Source organism: Microchirus variegatus (genome assembly GCF_963457635.1).
Source record: "Microchirus variegatus genome assembly, chromosome: 7".
In the NCBI taxonomy this organism is placed as follows: Eukaryota; Metazoa; Chordata; class Actinopteri; order Pleuronectiformes; family Soleidae; genus Microchirus; species Microchirus variegatus.
The window spans coordinates 8,123,031-8,144,365 of NC_139808.1; the positions used below are offsets into that span (position 1 = coordinate 8,123,031).

The 21,335-nt window shown below is 39.1% G+C and overlaps 3 protein-coding genes across 4 annotated transcripts; 1 reads left to right on the forward strand and 2 right to left on the reverse strand.

The window, feature by feature from the left end:
* Window positions 1-292: 292 nt before the first annotated feature.
* nfs1 (NFS1 cysteine desulfurase) lies at window positions 293-7,879 on the reverse strand. The gene is made up of 13 exons (XM_083893061.1): window positions 7,550-7,879; window positions 6,726-6,802; window positions 5,736-5,852; window positions 5,377-5,460; window positions 4,745-4,897; window positions 4,550-4,643; window positions 4,272-4,406; window positions 3,529-3,686; window positions 3,336-3,441; window positions 2,786-2,867; window positions 2,544-2,627; window positions 2,187-2,276; window positions 293-1,621 (listed from the first exon to the last, which is right to left on the reverse strand). The coding sequence occupies exons 1-13, from the start codon at window positions 7,656-7,658 to the stop codon at window positions 1,558-1,560; spliced, it is 1,353 nt and encodes a 450-aa protein (XP_083749187.1). The 5' UTR covers window positions 7,659-7,879; the 3' UTR covers window positions 293-1,557.
* Window positions 7,880-9,169: 1,290 nt separating this feature from the next.
* cUnh6orf89 (chromosome Un C6orf89 homolog) lies at window positions 9,170-13,931 on the forward strand. Of its 2 annotated transcripts, none has more exons than XM_083892087.1 (8): window positions 9,170-9,307; window positions 10,136-10,394; window positions 10,474-10,639; window positions 10,976-11,124; window positions 11,337-11,491; window positions 11,589-11,724; window positions 11,843-11,966; window positions 12,326-13,931. In XM_083892087.1, exons 2-8 carry the CDS (start codon window positions 10,206-10,208, stop codon window positions 12,406-12,408), a joined length of 1,002 nt encoding a protein of 333 aa, XP_083748213.1. In that variant the 5' UTR covers window positions 9,170-9,307; window positions 10,136-10,205; the 3' UTR covers window positions 12,409-13,931. The 2 variants fall into 2 exon arrangements, with proteins under 2 accessions (XP_083748213.1, XP_083748214.1); XM_083892088.1 differs by having other exon boundaries at window positions 12,352-13,931.
* A 1,697-nt stretch (window positions 13,932-15,628) lies between these two features.
* On the reverse strand, window positions 15,629-20,619 carry dram2b (DNA-damage regulated autophagy modulator 2b). The gene is made up of 8 exons (XM_083892239.1): window positions 20,453-20,619; window positions 19,350-19,529; window positions 18,740-18,807; window positions 17,884-18,026; window positions 17,618-17,795; window positions 16,600-16,682; window positions 16,357-16,449; window positions 15,629-16,042 (listed from the first exon to the last, which is right to left on the reverse strand). Exons 2-8 carry the CDS (start codon window positions 19,478-19,480, stop codon window positions 15,905-15,907), a joined length of 834 nt encoding a protein of 277 aa, XP_083748365.1. The 5' UTR covers window positions 19,481-19,529; window positions 20,453-20,619; the 3' UTR covers window positions 15,629-15,904.
* Window positions 20,620-21,335: the final 716 nt, after the last annotated feature.

The window sequence follows — 21,335 nt, forward strand, 5'->3', positions numbered from 1 at the left end:
CTCCCCCTGCTGGCTAAGACTAAGGTTACACTTTTTGAACTCCCTGTCCAAACTGCGTGGAACCCTGAAATAGTACACTCCGTTTGTTTACACGTTAGTTCATCCTTCAGACAGATGTATTCATCTGCTCTGTCTTTGACATTTTAATGAAAAGGCCCAATGTCTATAAAGCTATGCTGGAAATGCTGTTATATCATGTTGCATGGCTCATTAAGTGTACTTGTCTCAAACTGTCAAAAATAAAGATGCAACTGAATTTTATTGCATAGCCATTAATCAGCAGTTTATTGGACAATAATATATTATATGACAGTGTCAGAGGCTCAGCTGACTACATCCAGGAACACAACGTAAGAATGTAATACAACAGACAAAAGTACCAATATTTGTCAAATGACACTTTTTTTTTGGTATCAGCATCATCATTACACTTATAATATGTGGGGACTGGATTGAAGCTTTTTGCTCTTAACCATTACACAGAAATTAAACTGAGATGTGGATGCTAACGCTGTTCAATTGGACACTGATGATGAAAAACAAAAAATAATAATACAAGACTGAGTACAGACATGAGGACAGAGCAGAGATTTTCCTATAAATACAACATAAAATAATTGTCATTACTAGCTTGACCTTTGTTATTTAAGTTTCTTGTCTCATTGTGTGTCATGATGTCACATTGGAGATTTTGAGTTATCTGAGTTTAATGCGGCTTATCTAGCGTCATAACGCTGCTGGTTTCACCAAAACATGGCAAATATGGTGTTTGTTATGATGACTAGTTAAACCTATGACTATTTCATGAATGGAATTCATCTTTTAAGTCCACTGTGTAAGAATTATGAGACTGCAGAATGTAACAAATGGAAGACTCCTCCACTCACCCCTCTTTCCTACTGCGTCAGGGATCTATGGTGGTCTTCATATATCAGAAATGACATTAAGATATTTTCCCATCCTTTCAGCCCATTTCATTTGAGCTGCTGTTAAACATAACGGTGCAAGATGGAGGCCTCTGTAAATTCATTAAAAAAAGTTTTAATTTTAAGGGATTATACACTTATACAAACATAACTATGGGAAGTATAATCAATTTCTGCCAACAAACCTTTCCTAACTGTTACCCACTGGACATTCAAGTCACAGTTTATGTTATGTTGAAAATTAAGTTGAAACTACCAGGTTCAATTTAAATGAACAGAAACCTGACAGCCTGACTACAGCCCTTTCTGTGCCATGGTGTCATCTCTTTCCTTTGTCATGATGGGGAGAAATAGATTCTGCAACTAACCACCAAGTTCTCAGAAAGTGGGATGTTCATAGATTAAAATAATAATTTCTCTCTCCATAATCTGAGAATAACAGAGATTGCGACTCGACTCTGAGCAACATCCTCTGAAAGCAAGTACAGGAGAATCTACCGACACACAGAGCTACAGCTACAGACTTCAAGTCAGACAGGACGTTTGTGCGTGTTTGTTTACAGGAAGAAATAAAGTAGTCCGTTCACAGATTTCCCTGGGAACCAGGAAGCAGACTGGTAGTGGGAGGAGTCTAGTGCTGCGTCCACTTGATGCTCTTCAGGTCGATGCCTTCCTGAACCATCTCCCACAGAGGACTGACAATGAAATAGACGGCGTTATTAGGGGAGTATCTGTAAACGTTCACTCAACGGACTAGATTTAAAATTCTGGTTAATTCCAAACTGAGCCTTATTTTTATAGATTTGACCAACAATTTCAGTAGTAATAATAATAATAATATTCAACACCTAAAACTCAGACACGATGAGTGTAACGTTATTATTACAAAGATAACAAAAATCACAAAAACAACAAAAATGAGACAGTAACACTTTACATAACAGTCAAAATCACACTTGCCAATGTGAATACTTCAAAGATAAAAGATCTGGGATAAAACAATAAAATGTGTGAATGAATTATTGAATGACAGTGTTAAGTAGTTTAGAGTGGTGTCATCATCAAGACTAGAAAAGAGCTATATAAATACACATCATTTACCATTTACTTATTTCTAATGCACTTTACAGCTTGATAATAGAGATACCAATAGTGTGGAAATAAGAAGATAATATTACAGCAATACTATGTTATTTCAAAAGTAATATCCAGGTAAAAGCCTTTACACACATTAGAACATTAGAATTCAGCTGAACTCACCTCATCTCTCGGAGTCTATAAACCTGTTGGATACATTTCTTTGCTGTGTAGTCCACTTCCTCCTCTGTGGTGAATCTGCCAATACCAAATCTGACAAAGAAGCACAGGTTTAGCATCAAACCACACTAGACTAAACTGAAGTCAAACCAGAGAGCATAAAGAAACAGGAAAAATACCCAGAATGCCTTATATCAGTAATATATGGCATAATAATATAGACCATTAACAGACATTCAACACATGACCTCATGATTATGCAGATTTGTAATTTAACCGAGATAACAAATTCAAACATGAATTATTAGGGATTATTATCAATAAGATTTTTATTACTGCGAGGGTGTTGAGCATTCCTACCTGATAGAAGAATGAGCCAGGTCCTCATCTGCTCCAATGGCCCTGAGCACGTAAGAAGGCTCCAAAGACGCTGACGTGCATGCGCTGCACACACACACACACACACACAAACACATTTTAATCTATTTACAAAACAACAATTGATAACTGTTTACAATCATGTCTGCTAAGCTGCTATGCTACATTTTGGTGACTACACTTCTAATTAGAGTCAGCAGGTTTCTTCGATTTGTGTGTCTGACCTGCCAGACGACAGAGCGACATCTTTCAGTGCCATCAACATACTCTCTCCCTCCACATAGGCAAAGGACAGGTTGATACAGCCTGAAAAAAAAGAAACACACAACACACTCATTCAGCATCAAGTTCACCACCTTTCATGATCCAACATCAAGTTGATAATCACCACATGCCTGTGGTTTGTATTTGTATTTAAAGTCCATGTAAAGTGAAAAGAAATAACCACCTTGCCAAATATGATTGCACACTGGGGGCATGATGTCTACTGGGGGAGCCGAACACGTTACACAAACATTCTCTACTCGCTAAAATGAGGACCAAAGTAAACAAACGTCACATTTTCAAGACAAATTTGCCTCAACTATGCAGAAAAGCAAAGACGGAGGGGCAGGTGCAGTTACTCAAGAGTGAACGGTAAACACTGATAAAGAGAGAGCTTTTATACCATTGCAGCGTTTGAGATGTTAAACTAAGTAGGGCTCCAGCAAAGTGGAGAAACTCTGTATTTGCTTCACACAGACTTACATTTTTTCTTTGTGTGTGTGTACCTACCAGGGTATCGTTGCTCTGCATCTCCGTTCATGATGACATCTGGTAACTCAGACATAATCTTGTTGACCAGGCGATCGGCCAACATGGACACTCTGTCATGATCATACTGCACATACAGACACACACTTATTGAGTACCAGGATGTGACGATACTTTTGCTGAGTGTTTGTCTGTGTTGTTTTTTTTTTTTTACCTCCATCTCCTGCTGGGCGATGCTGCAGGCAGCTCCCAGTCCCACAGTCAGCGGGGTGGGGACGGTGCCAGAGCGCAGCCCCCTCTCCTGCCCACCTCCATTCTGCAGAGGCTCCATCCGCACCCGGGGTCGACGACGCACGTATAAAGCCCCGACACCTGTACAGTACACACAAACATCATGACTGATGGGGCCAACACACACCACAGGTGCACTGGTGAGGACAAGCACATTTGCATTCTACACCAGGTGGGCACTGGACATGAAAATGTGTCAGTTGGAAACTTGCAATGTCAGGCGGGCTGCGCTGTGCGTCACTTTTCGTTGGGTGTAAGCTAGAACCCATGATGTATCACAAACATCTGCAGAGTATTAGGCTTGTATTCCTGAAATGTATCCTGGATTAGTCTCATGCATACGCTTCCCTTTATTGAATTATACACTGACGTGATGACAAAGAGCAGGATTCTTGTTTGTTATTTGACATGTCAGTGTCTTTGTGTGTGTGCAAGCGACAGAGAGAGATCGATTACAGTTTGTGGTAATTTAACGACATATTGCACATAAACAGGGCTAGTTTAGTAACAGTCTGGCCTCTCTCTCCCTCTTTATCAGCAGCACCTGCAGCTTCAAGAGTCTGCTCCTCTTTCTGTTCTTCTTCTCAGCCACTATTTTCTAACATGGGTGAAGTGCTGCATTTGCTTTACAGAATCTTTAAGAGAGAAACTAATGCTTGGGCCGACCTTTGGGTCCGTAGAGCTTGTGGCCGCTGATGGACATCAAGTCAATCCTCCAGTCTGTGACATCGATGGGAATTTTTCCGACCGCCTGAGCAGCGTCAGTGTGGAGGAAGACTCCTTTGGAACGACAAATCTGACCTGAGAACAAGAGGAGGAGAAAGGCTCAGTGAAACTTCTGCTCTGATCGAAACAGAGCATCCGATCAGTAAAAATCTGGTGAAGGCTCCACACGTTCACAAGAAACCATGGATATAAATGAAAAGTTGAATTCTCATAGTTACCAATGTCTTTGATAGGCTGCTTGACTCCAATTTCGTTATTGACGGTCATCACTGATACCAGAGACGTGTCAGGACGAATGGAGGCCTCAAGGAGCTGAAAACACACACAATGTTTTGTGTTCATTCATTATTACATGTTCTCTGGACATCCTGAAAATGTTCAAGTGTGACCCGTCTGTATGTTCCGGTGTGTACCTCCAGATCCAGCAATCCATTCTTCTGGACTGGCAGGTAAGTGATGCTGAATCCTTCAGCTTCCAGAACTCGACACGAGTCCAGGACACATTTATGTTCCGTCTGAGTTGTGATCACGTGACGCTTCTTACCCTGGTAGAACCTGGCCACGCCCTGCAAGATACCAGGTGTTGGGATCAATACTGATCTCATGAAAACTGGACTCATTCTGTCCTGTTTTGGTTTTTCATTTTCTCTTAAGGTGCTGTGATTTTACTGTGTTATACTGATCTACTTAAGTATAATATCCTTATTCTGCTTTTATTCTTCATGTGTTCCATTTTTATAATTGTACTGTTCTCAGTGGGTTATGATAAAATTTTCACTGCTTCCAAACTGTTTTAAATGTCCATGTTGATTCTCATTCTCTTAATGTTATTTTTCTGTTCTTAGGACATTGTCATATGTTCACATTATGTTCTTATGGCCACTTATTGTTTTGTGCTGCTGTATTCTGTTGTTTCTCAGTGTTCTCTCTTTCTCTTTTTTTACAGTGCTGCTACTAGTGAAAGAAATACTGTTTGAGAGGTAGAGGATAAAATGTGACTAATATGATAGCGGGATAATGATGTGGAAGAGGTGCAGAGTGAGACCTTAATGGCCATGTTGTTGGACTCCGTTGCTCCGCTGGTGAAGATGATCTCTCTGGGATCAGCTCCAATCAGATCAGCAACTTGCTGCTCAGAGAGAGAGAGAAAACAGTCAATGCCACATTTATGAAATAATATAAATAAGAATATTAAAAAAAACAACAGTTTTAACATAACCACAAAGTACACTGTTATAAAAAGTTAGTTCAGTAAGTTGGCCCTTTGCGTTCTAATGATTTCCAGAAAGCTGTACACGAAGTTCTCAGTCACAGCTCAATGCTCACAATCACCTTCTTCATCCACCCAACCACCCCTTTAATCTCCCCAGTCTCTCTCACTGAACAGATCGATTGTCTCTCTACCTTCCTGGCAGTCTCCATGGCCCTCTCGCTCTCCCAGCCATAGGCGTGTGTCCTGGAATGAGGGTTACCGTAGTAATTCACCTGGAAGGGCAACATGGCATCCAACACGCGTGGGTCCTACACACACACACACACATTAATATATATTTCACACAGAGACACACTATACAGTGATTAACACATTTATTAGACTGCCTTTAATTAAAGTGAGAAAAGATAAATATTTTAGAAATCTATAAAAAACTTGTTTTTAGACTTTATTGTTATTTATTTGCCAAATTAACAAACTGAATTCACCTAAACCCAAATCTGAGCCGGCTCACTTGGCTTCTTCTCTGAGAAGTCAGACATTAATCAAGCATAACATTTGACCACGAAAAATGTTTTTCTGTTCAGGATTTAAAGTTAATAGCTATAATTTGATTTAATGAGCTTTACTATTTTCTTCTATTGTTTTCTGTAAAAAAAAGTACATTTGAAAATTCATGTTTAATTATTATGTTTTAGCATTAAAAATATAATTTAAGGTAAAGGGGTTCTACATACTGTTGTATTCACAATACAGAAACATAAATAATATATATTTTGATAATTACCAATGCTGTTAATTTAGAGCAGCTGTGGCTTTGGGTGATGTGTTAAGCACTGTGTATATACACACAACTTTAAGTGGAGTTTAACGCTAGGGCTGCAACAATCAAGCAATTATTAATCAATCACTAACTTAATCCTCAACTATTCGATCATCGATTAATTGACGAGTATTTTTTCAATAATTAAAACAAATTTCTCTGATTTGTCATTTTGTTTGGTGGACAAAACATGACATCATTGCCAGGTTTGGTAAGCACTGACCAAGATTGTTCAGCATTTTGTGACATTACCGAGAAAGTAATCGACAGATTAATGGATTATGAAAATAATCTTTCGATGTAGCCCTTTTTAAACAGTAAATTATTCCTCCACTGGCTGTGATTAGCAGGTTTTTACCATAGGTGTGGTGGCCTGGATGTCCATGTAGAGTGGGCGGAGCTCATCTTTCTCCAATTCACGTTTCTTTATCAACTCTTAAACACAAAACAACAACAAAAACAGGGAGACTGTCAGTGTACTCCTATGATGAGACGTGCTGTATATTTAGATACAACTCAAACACAACTTTTATGAGGAAAAGTACTTTAAAGGTGCATTATCTAATAAATCTAAAGCAATTGGCCATAAAATCCTCCTAATATGTCGCAGAGACTCAGGAATAATGTTTATATAACATACTGAACTCACCAACAACAACAGTACAGCCAAAATATTTGCATTAAATAAAAATATTTTGCAGACTGCAAATCATGTTTATGTTTTAAAATCATTTTCGTTTTGGCAAAATCATCGTTTTGGCATGTGGCGCCACCTACCGCCGTCTACCAATAATTGCAGTCAGTATAGTCTTAACTGCCGAGCAAACACGAGTTACGTCAGAAAACCAAACCTAAAAGACCTCGGTATTAGTGTAGCAACCGTTTTTGGCCACAATCTTACATATGGCACCTTTAAAACTAAAGCACAGTAACGTGGAACACATGAATAAATAGTTAAAGAAAAAAAATGTATATCATATATGTATAATGTAATGTAAATGTAATTTTTTTTAAACCTAGTACACATTTTTGTAAGAAACTTTACTGTTTTATGTCATCATTGTGTAAGTCCATTTGAGGCTGCTGCGAAGTTTCTCGTCCACTTACTTAACTGCGTCACTTAGAGATGTGCTCCTTGCTACAGCTACTCTGAGCCTTTATAAACACATAAACTGCCGGTACCTTTCTTCAGAGTGCTAGCGGCTCTTCCGTCTGACGGTGGCCGGAGAAAAGGAAGCCAGGTGGTTGTCCTGAGGAGACGGGAGGAGACGGTCCTGCCCGAAGAGAGCATGATGAGGTCGGACTGGTTTCACCTGGAAACCCGATGGCCTACGGTAACAGCAACAGTCAGATCTCGAACAAACAATACCAAACCGGTTTAAGTTGAACCACTTTCGCCGTCTATTCTCTGCGGAGGACAGAGAAGAAGACGGTCGAAGATTTAAGAAACTGGATAAAATGTGAGAGGAGGTTGATTTAGTTTGAGAGACGGTCACGCCGCCTGTTAGTCACATCCAGGTCACAGCAGAGTTGCTCGTTGTGAAGGTAGCCATGATAACAAAGGGTAGTTCCGGTTAGGAACTTCAGAGTAAAAGAATTACATAAGTTTACTTAAATGGGCGGGGCGACAACATCTACTAGATCACTTTTTATAATTAATTTCCATAAAACCATAAACATTTACGAATATTACGGTCGAAGTAGATGTTTTGTTTGCCCTTGTTAATTCATCTTGAATATGGAAACGAATACACTATCTATCTATAAAATACTGTCATACTTATTTAGTGTTGTTTTTTTTTTTTTTTTATGATTAATTTGTATATGAATATGCTATTATAGTTACAAATGCAACGCAAATGTTTTTTGAATTATTTTTTTTTCCTTTTTACTTTGGTTGACTTTCCGGAAATCGATGTAATGTTATATACTGCAGCTTGACGCAGGTCGGTGTCGGTGCTGTTTCATGGTTGCACAAGAAACGGAAACGGTGTGTGTGTGTGTGTTTATGCAGTCTGCACTCCGAATGGCCGAGCTGTGTTGTTTTGGTTCTGAGAAGAGGCGGGGCCAGTGTTTTTATTTCTCCGTCCTCTGATTGGCTCCCAAGACTTTATGAAACATACCTGTAAATAAGAACGTGGAGAGGGCAGCATTCTCAGCCTGTCTGAAACCATTGGAAGAAGACTTTTATTCATTATTATATCATTATTATAATTATTATTAGTAGTAGTGTTTAAATATAACAAATAATGTACAAAACAAGGCACTTGCAAACACTGAAACTAGAACACCAGGCTTGGCTGAAATTGCAATGCAAAAATAATGAAATCACTAAATAAAAACAAATAAATGAAAATAATACAAAATAATAGAATAGGGCTCATCCTCAATGAAATCAGTCAAATAAGATTATTCTTCATATTACCCAGGGAAGGAGAGGTTTCAAAAAAATCTTCATTTAGAAATAAATAATTTGCAAATAGCGGCAGATTAATCATAATATAAAATAATATTGTGTTGTCTAATGCACCAAAGACATTTCCTTGTATGTTTACTATACTTGGCAATAACACTGTTTTTGATACTGGGATTATTTCTTTATTTCTTCTGATATTCAGATGTATAATTTGACTTGAAAAAACAAAAACAAAAAACACAAAAAAACAGGTACATTCAGGTACAACTATTAATCCCATCAATTATACTATTTCTGGGTGATGCAGTACATGTTTGAATCCCATAGAGAGCAGTGATGTGTACACAGTCGTTTAAATAGCAGGAAAGAACCGTGAAGAAGAGAACGTCGTCTGCGGCTGTGCGTAACCATGCCCATCAGTTAGCAAGTTAGTTTACGTTTTACGAAAAAAAAAAACCATTTGTTTTGCACCGCGACGTTAGAAATGGGCGACTCTCTCCTGCTGCGGTAGATCTCAGTTTGAGGTGAGACGTGTCACTTTGTTTCTGGAATTAATCTCTGGACGTGAACTGAGCGTGTTAACTAGCGAAGGCTATCACGGACAAGCTAACCTGTCAGTTCAGTGTTAAACACAGCAGCTCCCTTTGCAACTCATACATACGGGATTACAATTGAGCTATTGTTGATCGAATGGACATTTTATTTAACGTCGTGTCACCTCGCTGTATTTACTCCGAGTGGAATGACGTGTTTAAAGCAGTTTTTCCGGTGTTAAGGTGCCTTCCGGTTTACCAGCTGTTCTCCTTGCTCGTGCACGCGTCTTGTTCATAAGCATGTGTCCTTACCTTTATCGGGAGATCGATCGGCACAAGTGTTACTGTAATTGAATAGTTATTTGTGTATTTTAACTCCAAAGGTAGTTGTAAATATGTGCAATGTTACTTTTACTCAGTCATGATTTGTATTGTACATGGCTCCTTTTAAATCGTGTGCATTGCTAGTAATTAATGTGAGTAATTAACAAATAATAAATAAACATCACTTACATAGTGTAATACAAATATAAACGTGTGGGTGTTTTCTAACATGTATCCAAGGAAACCATTTTTTTTTTTTTTTAGATTAAAGCAGAGGAAACTTTAAATCAAAGCCATGGTAACCAGTTATTTATTTATGCATCTGTAGGTGTAGCTAACATACCAACCGATCAAACCTGATGTTATAACTGCCCTAGTAAATGTGCAAAGTATCTTAGCCTATGTAAAAACTTAATATGTTAATATAAAATATGCTGATAAATGACCAGTGTTGAAAGTATTGAAAGTGTCATCTTAATTCTGATCACTTCACAGGTTGACGCCATGCTTTTAGACCATAAACATCTAAGTGTTTGACCAATAATCCACCATTACCTCTGCTGCCATGGGAACGACAATGAGCGAGCCGTGCATCTACGACAAGCTGTCGGAGAGCATCGATATCCTCAGACAGTCGGGCTACCGTTACGGCATGTCGGAGAGGGAGATCGAGAGGTTCATCAAGCAGGTCCTGGAGACCAATGAGCCCAGGAGAGAGCCACCGCAGTTCCCCATCCTGACGGCCACCATCAAGGTCAGGCCTGCCACTACAAATAAGAAAGTTTGACAGGAAAAGCAATCAAATATTCATTTTTTTTGTGTCGTCATTGCAGTTTATGGTGGTAGTTGGTTTCCTGCTCGTGGTGATACTGGCCTTCACTTACCCTCAGAGTGCGCCACAGATTGGTCTGGTCAACCTGGGCTGTTATAACTGGTCATCTCCCCTCAGTCATGTCCGCCTGCTGTCCCTGCCCATCGCCAAGAAATACAACCTTCAAGGTCTGAATATGGTCACTCTGTCTTTTACACGACATTACACTAGTAAAACAAAACACCTTCAACAAGTTGGAGTATGTTTGAAAACACAAAGAAGCATCCATGAAAAGTTCCAGAAGTGAAGTCTACTTCCCACCCCTGCACTGCATCTGTATACACACAAATGCTCCCTAAGTATTTAAAAATAATGTCACATCCTTTGTGTTCACAAAGATGAGAGGCAGAAGAATAACATTAATATATCTTTATTAAGTCACACACTGCAGCTTTGATATTATATTATGTAGTTGGCCCTAAAATGACATGTAAATGGACAAAGTTGTTTGCGTTTGTCTGCAGGTTTCCATGAGTGGTGGAGTGCAGGCGCTTTACGACATAATCTGGTCAACTGTTCAGGCTGTGCGGAGATCTCCTCCGTGCTGGAGGTCCCAGAGAGCCTCAGAGGGACGGTGACTCTTCGGCGGGGGCCGCAACTCGTCCTGCTGAAGGTCAGAAAATGGTTCTTGTAAACAGCATATTCAAACAAATGCTTTAATATTTAAAACATGCTTCACTGCTGCCTCGCCTCTTACAACAATATATATATAAGATAAGATATTAAAAAGTTGCTGAACAGGCCTCATTAGATGTTATAGTTGTTGTACAGTCTTTTCCAGTCTCGCTGCATTGTGTAATCATGTCCCCCATCCAACCATTCCAGGGCGGGGAATCCCTCAGCGTCCAGCGGCAGCAGCTGGAGGAGCTCTACCTGGCTCACTCAGGGTCCATGTCCATTCTGCTAGAGGATGATGACGAAATTATGCAGAACAACAACATTGGCCTTCCTCAAGGACCTGCTAACTTCACCCTGCTCTGGTACACATACTTAACTGTGAAGTTAAGTGTTTTCATAAAAGAAAACTATCTGTAATATTTACAGATACTGACTGCTGGTGTTGTGCCGTGTCTGTAGGAGGTTCAGCTCTGGAGCCAGGGAGAAGGTGTTGAGGTGGCTCTTCCCAAAAGCTGAGCTCTGCCCCCTACTGGACAGTGCTGGGACCATCCTTCAGCGTTGCCTTGTCACCCACAGCACAGCTTCCCAGAGCAAGGTGAGCTCTTCTTCTTTTTTTTGCCCAAATTGAGAGAAGTCTTTGGAAGTAAAGATTAAAAAACATTTGCAACACATGTACCCTGAGTCTTAAATGTGAGTTGCTGTCTGTGTAACAGGGTGTCAGGGTATTGGGCTGGCTCGTGGTTGGCGAGGGGCTGCCGACAGTTCGAGTTCTGCCTGTTCAACGCTGTCAGAAACACTGCAGCTCCTTCAACCTGTGGCTGACACCTGGAGACATGGGTAACTCAAACACGCTAAACACTATTTAAGGACACAGAACAGAAACAAGAGGCTACATTATGTAAATGACTTGTTGATTTATCAGTCTCTAACACTGTGCTGTCTCTACTGCTGCCATTAGTAAATATTTGCACACTGCAAGTCACAAAAAATGAGAGGTCAATGGCTAAAGGCCTGCAACCAACTAACATTTGGAGGTTTAAATACGACACAAAACCACTGTCAAGAATATTTTCATATCAACAAAGAGCTTCAACGAATTGACACAGTATCATAGCATGAAATATTGCGATATTTTAGTGTATATTTTCTTACACCCGTCGATCAAAGTTGTTCGCTCTGACCTTTGACCTGTCTAGTGTACGCTGACCCCCGTTACTGGCAGATGGAGCTGTTCCCCGGCCGAGGCCAGAACATCATCTGTGATGGATCGACCTTTTAACGTCGGTGCGGAGCGACGCGAAGAGCGAGAGTTCAGGAGCGGGACGACGCAGATCAGCTGTGAATGTCCGACTTCCCGCCGAGGCATTTGGGAGCGCGCGAGCCTCCAGGTGGCCTTGTCCACTGATGCCTTATAACTTTGTTCCTCAGTGAACGTCTCCGAGAACTGGAGAACACTGCACTCATAACTTTAACTTGTGGAAAAATGGATTTCCTACTGGATGCAAGGGTGGAGGTCAGAGGTTTGACAAAATCACTTTATGACGTTGTCCTCATGTGTATAATTGGAGAACACGACCAGTCTGTAAACTCGGCGTTAAAATCTCCGATGTTCTGCCTGTGCTCGTGCCATAGCTTCAAACAGAACTCTAACAACTTAAAAAAAGAAAACGTGTGTATATCTGTTTCAGAAGGTAGTGAATAACTGTTGAGGGTGTTGGTCTTTAGCCTGGTTCCAGACATTTTTAATAATTGCCCACATCTCTGGTTTGTTCTGTTATGACTTTTAAGTGCAATTGAGCGTCATCTTTTTGTCCTGAAGATGTTTTGCAGTTGTGCAGGTTTTTGTACTGATTAATAACACTTGATTCACACTGGATGAGTTCCCTCATGTTTTTTTTTTAATTTTCAGCACCATCTCAGACTAATAGAGATTGTCTGAAATTGTCCTGCAGCTGTTGTTATATTAACATATTTAATCCTTTTTAAGTTCATTTATCAATTAAAAATCAAGCCAAAGCTCACTTCTTCTTTTTGTTGCCAGTTCATCCATGTTCACGCTGTCTTCTTGTAGTGCAAATTAGTACAATTTTGGTAATTTTCGGGTGTGGAATCTACGTTCTATAATACATTGTTGCTGCTTGCTGAAGTTACGAAACACTTCACTTTATGTACTTCATCTGGTAAAAGGGCCAGTTCATCCACAGGACAAATAAGTCAATTTAAGCAAAGTTATTTCTAACATAGATTAATGTTCCGGCCTATTCTTGTTGGAATTTAGACGTTTGTGTATAAATGCAATAATCTATTCAATAATTATTTAAAATTGTCATATTTGATACATAATTAACTTCAAATTAATTACTTGACATCAACTACCTACTGTTTTATTTAAAAACAAGCAGAGAAAGATTTGTCTGTAATTTGGGTGAACTTACCCTTTAACAAGCAGTTACTGAGCTGATCTACAGTATGTGGCAGAATTCATTAACATCCTTCATGTCATTTAAGTTTTTTTTTAATTCGACTTTGATTTTATGGACAAAGCTGCTCAGTAATTTATTGTTCTGATAGTATGTAAATATTTATTAAAGCCATTAATTTCTATGTGTTGTAATATACTTTTAATTTCACTTGTGGTTATCAGTACAACATGCAGACAGAAGTCAGATTATCCGAGATGCTTTTTTTTTTGTTAGTTAAAGAAATACTTGGTGCATGAGTTTCTGTTTTGAAGAGAAAGTGACTATAATGCAATCAGTTCGACAGTAAATGTCGATCACATTTTAATTTCTGTGTTTGAGATGTGGCTCCTTTTGTTTTGGTTTCATCTAAAAATTATTTTATTTCCAACAAATCAAAGGGCGAGTCTTCTAAAATGTTTGATTTGCCTGGATTTATCAGAGTTTTGAGACAATAAAAACTATTTGCTCTCATTGGTGTTTGTTGTTGGTGTTGACGAGGAAAAGGGTTAGGTTGTGCATTCAACCTCAGAAGCAGTTTTGTCTTCTACCATCTTTTAAAAACTGCTTTAATAAAAAAATATTACATTAATGGAGACATTAAGGGGGTAAGAACTGGCAGAAACATAAATAACAATGGTACATTTTGCAATCACATCCATGACTGACCTGTGGGGGGCAGTAATGAGCCCTCACTATTGAAGCCTGCTGGAGTGACACTCCTGAAAGTCAAATTCATTGATTCAAAACATTAACACGGGTCACTTTTCGGGGGGCTATATTGCCGGATGTTGGCTGTTATCTGACCTGTCGTACCCAGGGACTGGTGTCAGTCCACCCTGGGAACAACGGTCAAGCCGGCGCCGGCTACTAAAGTTTTCAGTACAATAGATGTCAATGATGATAAATCTCAGAAAAGTGGAAAAAGAAACGGCTTCTGAATATAACACGTACAAGAAACAACTACATTTCCTGGAAAATTGTGAGTTTCCATACAAGAAACAACTAAATTTCAGGGGAAAGAGTGAGTTTTCATACATACTGTGTTGCCACTTCCGGCAACACGAGCGTATTGTTATATATGAGCCAACATGTGTTATACCGTTTGCTACCAGTAGATGACACTAATAAGCAACTAGTGCATAAGCTGTTGTGCTCTTGTTTACAATAAAAGAAGTGAGTGAATAACCAAAACATGTGTCTGCGTAGCTCTGTGCGTAGTGAGTACTGTAAAAGTGCTAACATATTGACATAAAAGGGAGCAACCTAACACGTATAATGATCGTTAGACAAATGATGTCGGTGATGAAACCGTGAAAACAGACTTTAAGACCTTACATTAGCTTGAAATGTGCAGTTCCTCCTGCCCCTCTGTTCACTCTTCTGCACCGGCGTAAACGACAGGTACGTGACGGAAGTCGGGAAAAAATGGAAGTTGAATATTGGCGCGAATAGTAAACCAATCAGCGAGTAAGATTGTGAAAGTGGGCGTTACTGGAGGCGGGTACACGGGTACTTATGGTGACACCTGATGGAGGAGAAATAAAGTCAAGCACTAAATTTTTTTTACATAACAATAATTGGAACATCATATCAAACAATGTAGGAATGTTTTTTGGTTATAGTTTTATTTTCATTTACAGTCATTAGTTATTTGTTTAATGAAAGAATACAGAAATAGATGTATCAAATGTTTCAAAGGTTTATGTAGCTGTAGACATTTGTATTACATTATATTATAAAAACCTCATCATATAATTAGTACATATTCACATTAAGTAAAATGTCTGGTTCTCCAGCAGATTGAGGTTTTGACGTATTGGTATCAAAAATGTTAATAACAGGAGGAACCATTTCATATAAAGAGCTGAATGCACCATAAACATTGGTTAAAATACAATAAACTAACAAAGTGGAAACTCTTTGTGTTTTTCCCCATAGGTTATTGGCTCACATTTAAAAAAAAAAAAAAAAAATTATGAAAAATCCACTGTGATAGAGGAGGTTTCACTATATTAGATAAGGAATAGTGTGGTTAATTTGAATATACCAGCAGCAACAATCTTGATGGCCTATGCTCTGCAAGGAGTGAAGGGCCAAAGTAAGTAAAGCAGCGTCCACATCCATCCAACAGCATCACCTGTAGAAAAATAGTAGTTAAAGTAGCTAATATAAATAGTTTGGATGCTAAAAATATAAACGGGTAGTGTCTGCTCTTTGAGAGGAAACAAAGCCAAAACAGCTCTTCTTTTTTTTTTTTTTAGAAAACATGACTAGATTCAGCAGTTTCTGTCAAAGGTTCTTCTCAGTTGTTGGTCATGTTCCTCCTGACAGCAGTGGAGAAGTCTCAGATGCCATGCGTTCGTGTTGTTGTGATGATGCCACAGCGCCTCCACACGGCCAGTCGTAAAGGTGGGTGCTCTGCAAATCTACCTCAGCTCGCAATTTAATTTTCTATATGCAAAAACAAAAAACAACAAATGTGTCAGGGCTTTGTAAAGTATGGATCAGCCAAACACAGAGGAGTGTACAGCAATGACATAAAAACTGGCAATGTTTTTATTGTTCTACATCATCTCTTTTCTTTTTTTTCTTTTTTAAATCAAATTTACAAAATGCACTTCCTTTTTATGTGGATGCAAAGGGATAAGAGGGGTTTTTAATCTTTCTTTACAAAAAGCAAAAGTCAAACTACACATTCATCTGTCAATCTAGGTTTACAAATCTTTTCACCTGAAGCTGTGGGTGAAAAGATGAGACTTAAGTACCTGGAAATCTCTGATGTAGGTGAGGAAGAAGCTGATGAAGGAGAAGGCCAGAGACCATTCAGACACAGTGCTGATGAGATGAGCAGTGTAACCCTGAAAAACAAGGTAAGGTTATATCATTATTGAATACTTAAAAACTGTTTATTTAAACTCTATTCAGTATTCTGACTGAATACGGCATATACTTTATCGTAAACCAACTTTGTCTACAAAGAAGCATGACACACAGAGACCAGTACTGACCGTGTCTCCAGGACTCCAGTGCATTTTGTGAGGTACATCCACCCCGGGCAGACTGCTATACATGACGACGGATGATATGAACACTGACGAGGAGTTAAAGATCGCAACTTTATTCATTTGGACACAAAAAAAGACGTAACGACTCATTTCTGACGTGACAAATAGGATACTGATCACATCATTCACAAACTATGAAAGAAACGTGAGGATAATTGAATAGAAGAATCTCCCTGCAAAATACAGTTTAAGAAATTAATTTCAACCCCCTAGTGGTTGGGGGGAAACTCACAAATAAAAATTTGTATCTGCATCTGTCTTAGCATCACTTTTTCAGGAAGAACCTGGGACATTGTTGGCTGCTCCAACAGTGGCGATAACTGGAAATCAAGTCTTAAAGGAGGATACCCTATTTCTCCAAGTTAGCCGAGTTCCCTGGTGTCCTAATGAACATGTCTGTGACATGCTTTGGTCAAAATGCCATAAGGATGAAGCATCACAGCAGTTCAATCACCCTGTTTAGTAGTATCGCTTTAAAAAAGCTAACAGCAGTTAGCATTTGGAAAAGTGATCATTTGCAGGCTCTAGCAGGCACATTGCCGTCATATATAACATGTATCCACTGGACAGAGAAATCCTCTGAAGCTGGAAGTTTGTGTAGGACTCTGTGCTGCACTGTGGAGCCAAGAATAGAACTTTTCGCAGACTTCCGGTTTTCGGATACTGTTGCCCTCACCAGTACTCTCACATGTTTTATGGACAAATCGGAGCACGTCCCAAGGAGCGCAGAAGTCAGTATCTCCTGTACTTAGACTGAGGAGGACCACAAAAACATGAGTGAGTCATCTTTTTTCCACACTTTGCCGATTGATAGGGCAGAGTCCAAAATATTACGATTTAAATGATTAAAAGTTAATTTTGCATAATATGTTCCCTTTAAATTGGAATATAAGACAGAATATAATAAAGAAGTCGATAAAAACAGAAATGAAAAGTGTATGAATTCCATTCCAAAGGATACTGGTGATGATACTGCTCAGAGTCCAGACACCAATGCCCAGGCGGATAAAGTAGATAGACTTGCTGTGGACGTGAGGTTGCATGCTGTGTGACACCAGCGTCTGAACTAGGATGTAGAGAGCCCCGACCCCGAAGGTCAACACTGCGCCCACCAGGTGCATGGAGAACAGTGTGGTCTTCTGCTCGGACACACAACAAACACACACTCAGTAACGCAGAAACACAAATGAAACGGCTGCGAACGGATCGTAGGACAGCTGCGCTCACCTGGAAGTTTGCGACCACACACATCCCAAACGAGCTGATCCAACCGAGCAGCAGCCCGAAGAAGTTCAGCCGGTGGAGTCTGAGCTCGTCCCTCGAAGTCAGAGCCTCCACCTGTTTGTAGCGTATATACACTGTAGCCATCCCTGCAGACACGTGTGTGGAAATCAGGGCTGGACAATATAACTAAAAAAAATTTCATCATAAACATTTTCAACTACATTAATATCAATAATTTTTAATATAAACGTCAGATAATTGACTGCCTCTTTTTGTCTCTTGAGAGAAGTTGAAAAAAAAAACAGTAAACTGTGATTTTAAACCTTTTTTTTAATGGAACACAACAACTTTTTGAGGATTAGTGTAAAAAAATAAAATAAATTGACACTTCAGTCCACTAGATGGTGCTAAATGCTCACTTTCACTAGAGCCGTTGTGAGAGAATATGACGATTTTGCAAATACTCAGTATTTTGCAATATCGTGATAATATTGTGGTGTCTATGGCGATTCCCACCCCTAATGGATATATATTCAAACTTTGTAATGCTGCGCTTGAAGAAAGTTATATCACAATATAAACTGTTTTTGAATTATTGATCAGCCTTATTTTTTTTATTTTATAAATAAAATTAATAATCCATACTTTTGACAAAGTCAAAATCCAAATATGAGACTCGCACATAAAGAAACAACATAATGTGATGATCATTTCAGCCAAAGATCTGTATGATGATTTGTTCGATGTGTGTACAAACATGTCCTTTGAAAACAGGTTTTATAATTAGGTGTAATTGTCCTTTTAATTTAATTAACTGAACTACAAACAGACAGTGTGTATGTGTGTGTGTGTGATTTACCTAAAAAGGCTGACACGTCCAACATGATGCCAAACAAACACCTCTCTGGCGCCATGGTTCCTGTGTCGCTGCAATACAAGACAGAGGTGTAGAGGCTCATTGATAATCCATATCTTAATCCATAAAATATGGACAGATGTGTCAGAAATGAAGCTCAATATATGTGCACCATATGCATCATAAATTCAAGTGACACCCTAAAAATGCTGTCTAAAAAGCATATCAGAACATGTGTGTTCTTGTATTTTTTGCTTTGTGAGGACCAAAAATCATATAAATCATACAGAGTGAGGACATTTTGACTGATCCTGACTTCTTTAAAGGGCTTTTTGGAAGTTAAGACCTGGTTTTAGGGTTCGGGTTAAGGTTAGGGTTAGACATTTAGTCGTGATACTTAATGTCTGGGTAAGGTGCTAGAGAATGAATTATGTCTATGAGGGTTCTCCTCTGCACAAGAACCTATTCTGGCATAAACACTGACCTTGTCAGGACCAGTAGTCCTCATAGGGACCAAATCCTGGCCTTAATGAGACAGAACCTCATCTTTGAGGAACTGATTAAGTTTAAGGCTAAGATTGTGAGTGCGTGTGTGTGTGTGTGTGTTACACACCTGATGTACGGCACCAGAGGATCCACATGTCTAAGAACCACCGCTGTGACATATGCAAAGACGAAGGACGCTGCGGTCCAGATGACCAGAGTAGCAGGCAGGAAGCACAGACCCTGCTGGAACCACCACATGGCCTCTTGGCCGAGTGTTGGGTAACTCTGCCCTACAAACAAACACACACTGTGACACACACGCAACATGTACACACACTTTAGGATCCTCTGCAGAACACTGCTGCTCTAAAAAGAGAGATCTGGTTATAAGCAGATACACACACACACACACACACACACACACACACACACACACACATATATATATATATATATATATATACATGTATATATATGTATATATATATATATACATGTATATATATGTATATATATATATATACACATGTATATATATGTATATATATATATATACATATATATATATATATACATATATATATATATATATATAGTACAAGTTTATTTCTATAGAGCATTTAAAAACAACCTCAGGTGTTTGAAGAAGAATATGAAGAATAGAAAACTCCATCATAGTTTGGTGAACTAGGGGCCCCAAACAGCATCTCACTTGTAGCCCCCACAAAACTAGAAATGTCCCTGATTCTTGTCACGATTGATCTTAAGAATTTTGTCGTTAAGGTTTGCCATCTTAAATAAAAAAGGTGGGTCCTGTAAAGAGTGTGGGGAAACACTGTAGCTCTAGAAACTAACTTTAACTTAATTAGACTGTAAGTCACAAGTATGTGAAAGGTCGATTATCATCAGAAAGGAAAGTCCCTGTGAATGTGATCTCAATGAGGAAGTGAAATGTGCTATAAAGATGGCTGCTTCACTACTAAAGTACTCGGTTATACGCAATTGTAATACGAATAAACAACAGCAAAAAACACACACACAACTGACGCAAAACTGTGTTTCAACGACAAAGAACCCGTGAAACAACAATTAGGACCATGTGACGAAACACACTGAAAACACTGTCACACAATTATACAGTAACTTAAGGCAGCTTGATAATGTTAGCTACATTCCAGTAATAACACGATAATACATAAAGTTTGGTTGTGTCGGTGTGTTCACACTGACCCGCTGCTGTCGCTCTGACGAAATCAATCAGTCACATCCACAGAAAGACCGTGTTTGTGTGTCTTTCTGCTGGGACATGTGATGTCACTCACGTTACTCGAATCCTCGGACAACCATAATCCTCTGAGAGTTCAGAAAATGTGTTCCTAAACCTGCTGTCTGTTAAATGTCAATGGTTGTCACAACACAGACACAGATAACCTAACCTCTATCTGAGTAAAATAAGTTCAACGGTTGTGTTGTGTTTCGGTTGTTGGCTAAAGGAGCTAGTGCGCATGCGTCGTCCAATCACAGGCACCACATAAAAGGGCACAGCTAACCCTGAGTTACGTCTCGTAGGAGAACCTGGTAAATACGGCGCCGCAGTGCAGATACTGGCCACAGTCGGAACTGCATTTCACATTATATGGAAGTTGAAAAATGTAAATATATATTCGTCATAACTATGAGATACTAAGTCATCATTTCAAAATAATATCTCATTATATTTGACTACATATCTCATTATTTTGACATAGCATCTCATATGAGATAGTATCGCATATCTCTGACTTACTATCTCATAAAAATAACTTGCATGACTTGCATTCCTTATATTTAATGTGGTTGAAACGGGCTTCCATAGCATTAAGGTGCCATGTCAATAAAAGTGATTCGGCCACCAGGGAAAAACAGATAGAATCCTGATTCCTGATGGGACATTGAGATTTATTTGCATTGGCAGATAAAAGACAGATTGATGACCTGATTTATTGCAGTTGAAGAAGAGGAACAAATATGTGTACCTGAGCTTGTCAGTCTAACAAACCAGACCCACACAGTGACAACATGCTCATGGTGAAAGCGTAAGGCCTGCTGCTGCAGCTGCAGCTGCTGATGTTCC

Bases quoted from the DNA above. Each gene is read 5' to 3' on its own strand.
- nfs1 (XM_083893061.1), bottom strand. From the start codon at position 7,658: ATGCTCTCTTCGGGCAGGACCGTCTCCTCCCGTCTCCTCAGGACAACC. The intron at 4,407-4,549 runs GTAACTATGAGA...TCTTGTTCTCAG, and splicing joins GCAGCCTATCAAAGACATTG to GTCAGATTTGTCGTTCCAAA. The intron at 3,442-3,528 runs GTAAAAAAAAAA...CTGTATGTGCAG, and splicing joins TCGCCCAGCAGGAGATGGAG to TATGATCATGACAGAGTGTC.
- cUnh6orf89 (XM_083892087.1), top strand. From the start codon at position 10,206: ATGGGAACGACAATGAGCGAGCCGTGCATCTACGACAAGCTGTCGGAG. The intron at 11,725-11,842 runs GTGAGCTCTTCT...TCTGTGTAACAG, and splicing joins GCACAGCTTCCCAGAGCAAG to GGTGTCAGGGTATTGGGCTG. The intron at 11,967-12,325 runs GTAACTCAAACA...TGACCTGTCTAG, and splicing joins GCTGACACCTGGAGACATGG to TGTACGCTGACCCCCGTTAC.
- dram2b (XM_083892239.1), bottom strand. From the start codon at position 19,480: ATGTGGTGGTTCCAGCAGGGTCTGTGCTTCCTGCCTGCTACTCTGGTC. The intron at 18,808-19,349 runs GTGTGTAACACA...CTTGTATTGCAG, and splicing joins CCTCTGGTGCCGTACATCAG to CGACACAGGAACCATGGCGC. The intron at 16,043-16,356 runs GTACTTAAGTCT...TTTTGCATATAG, and splicing joins CCTACATCAGAGATTTCCAG to AAAATTAAATTGCGAGCTGA.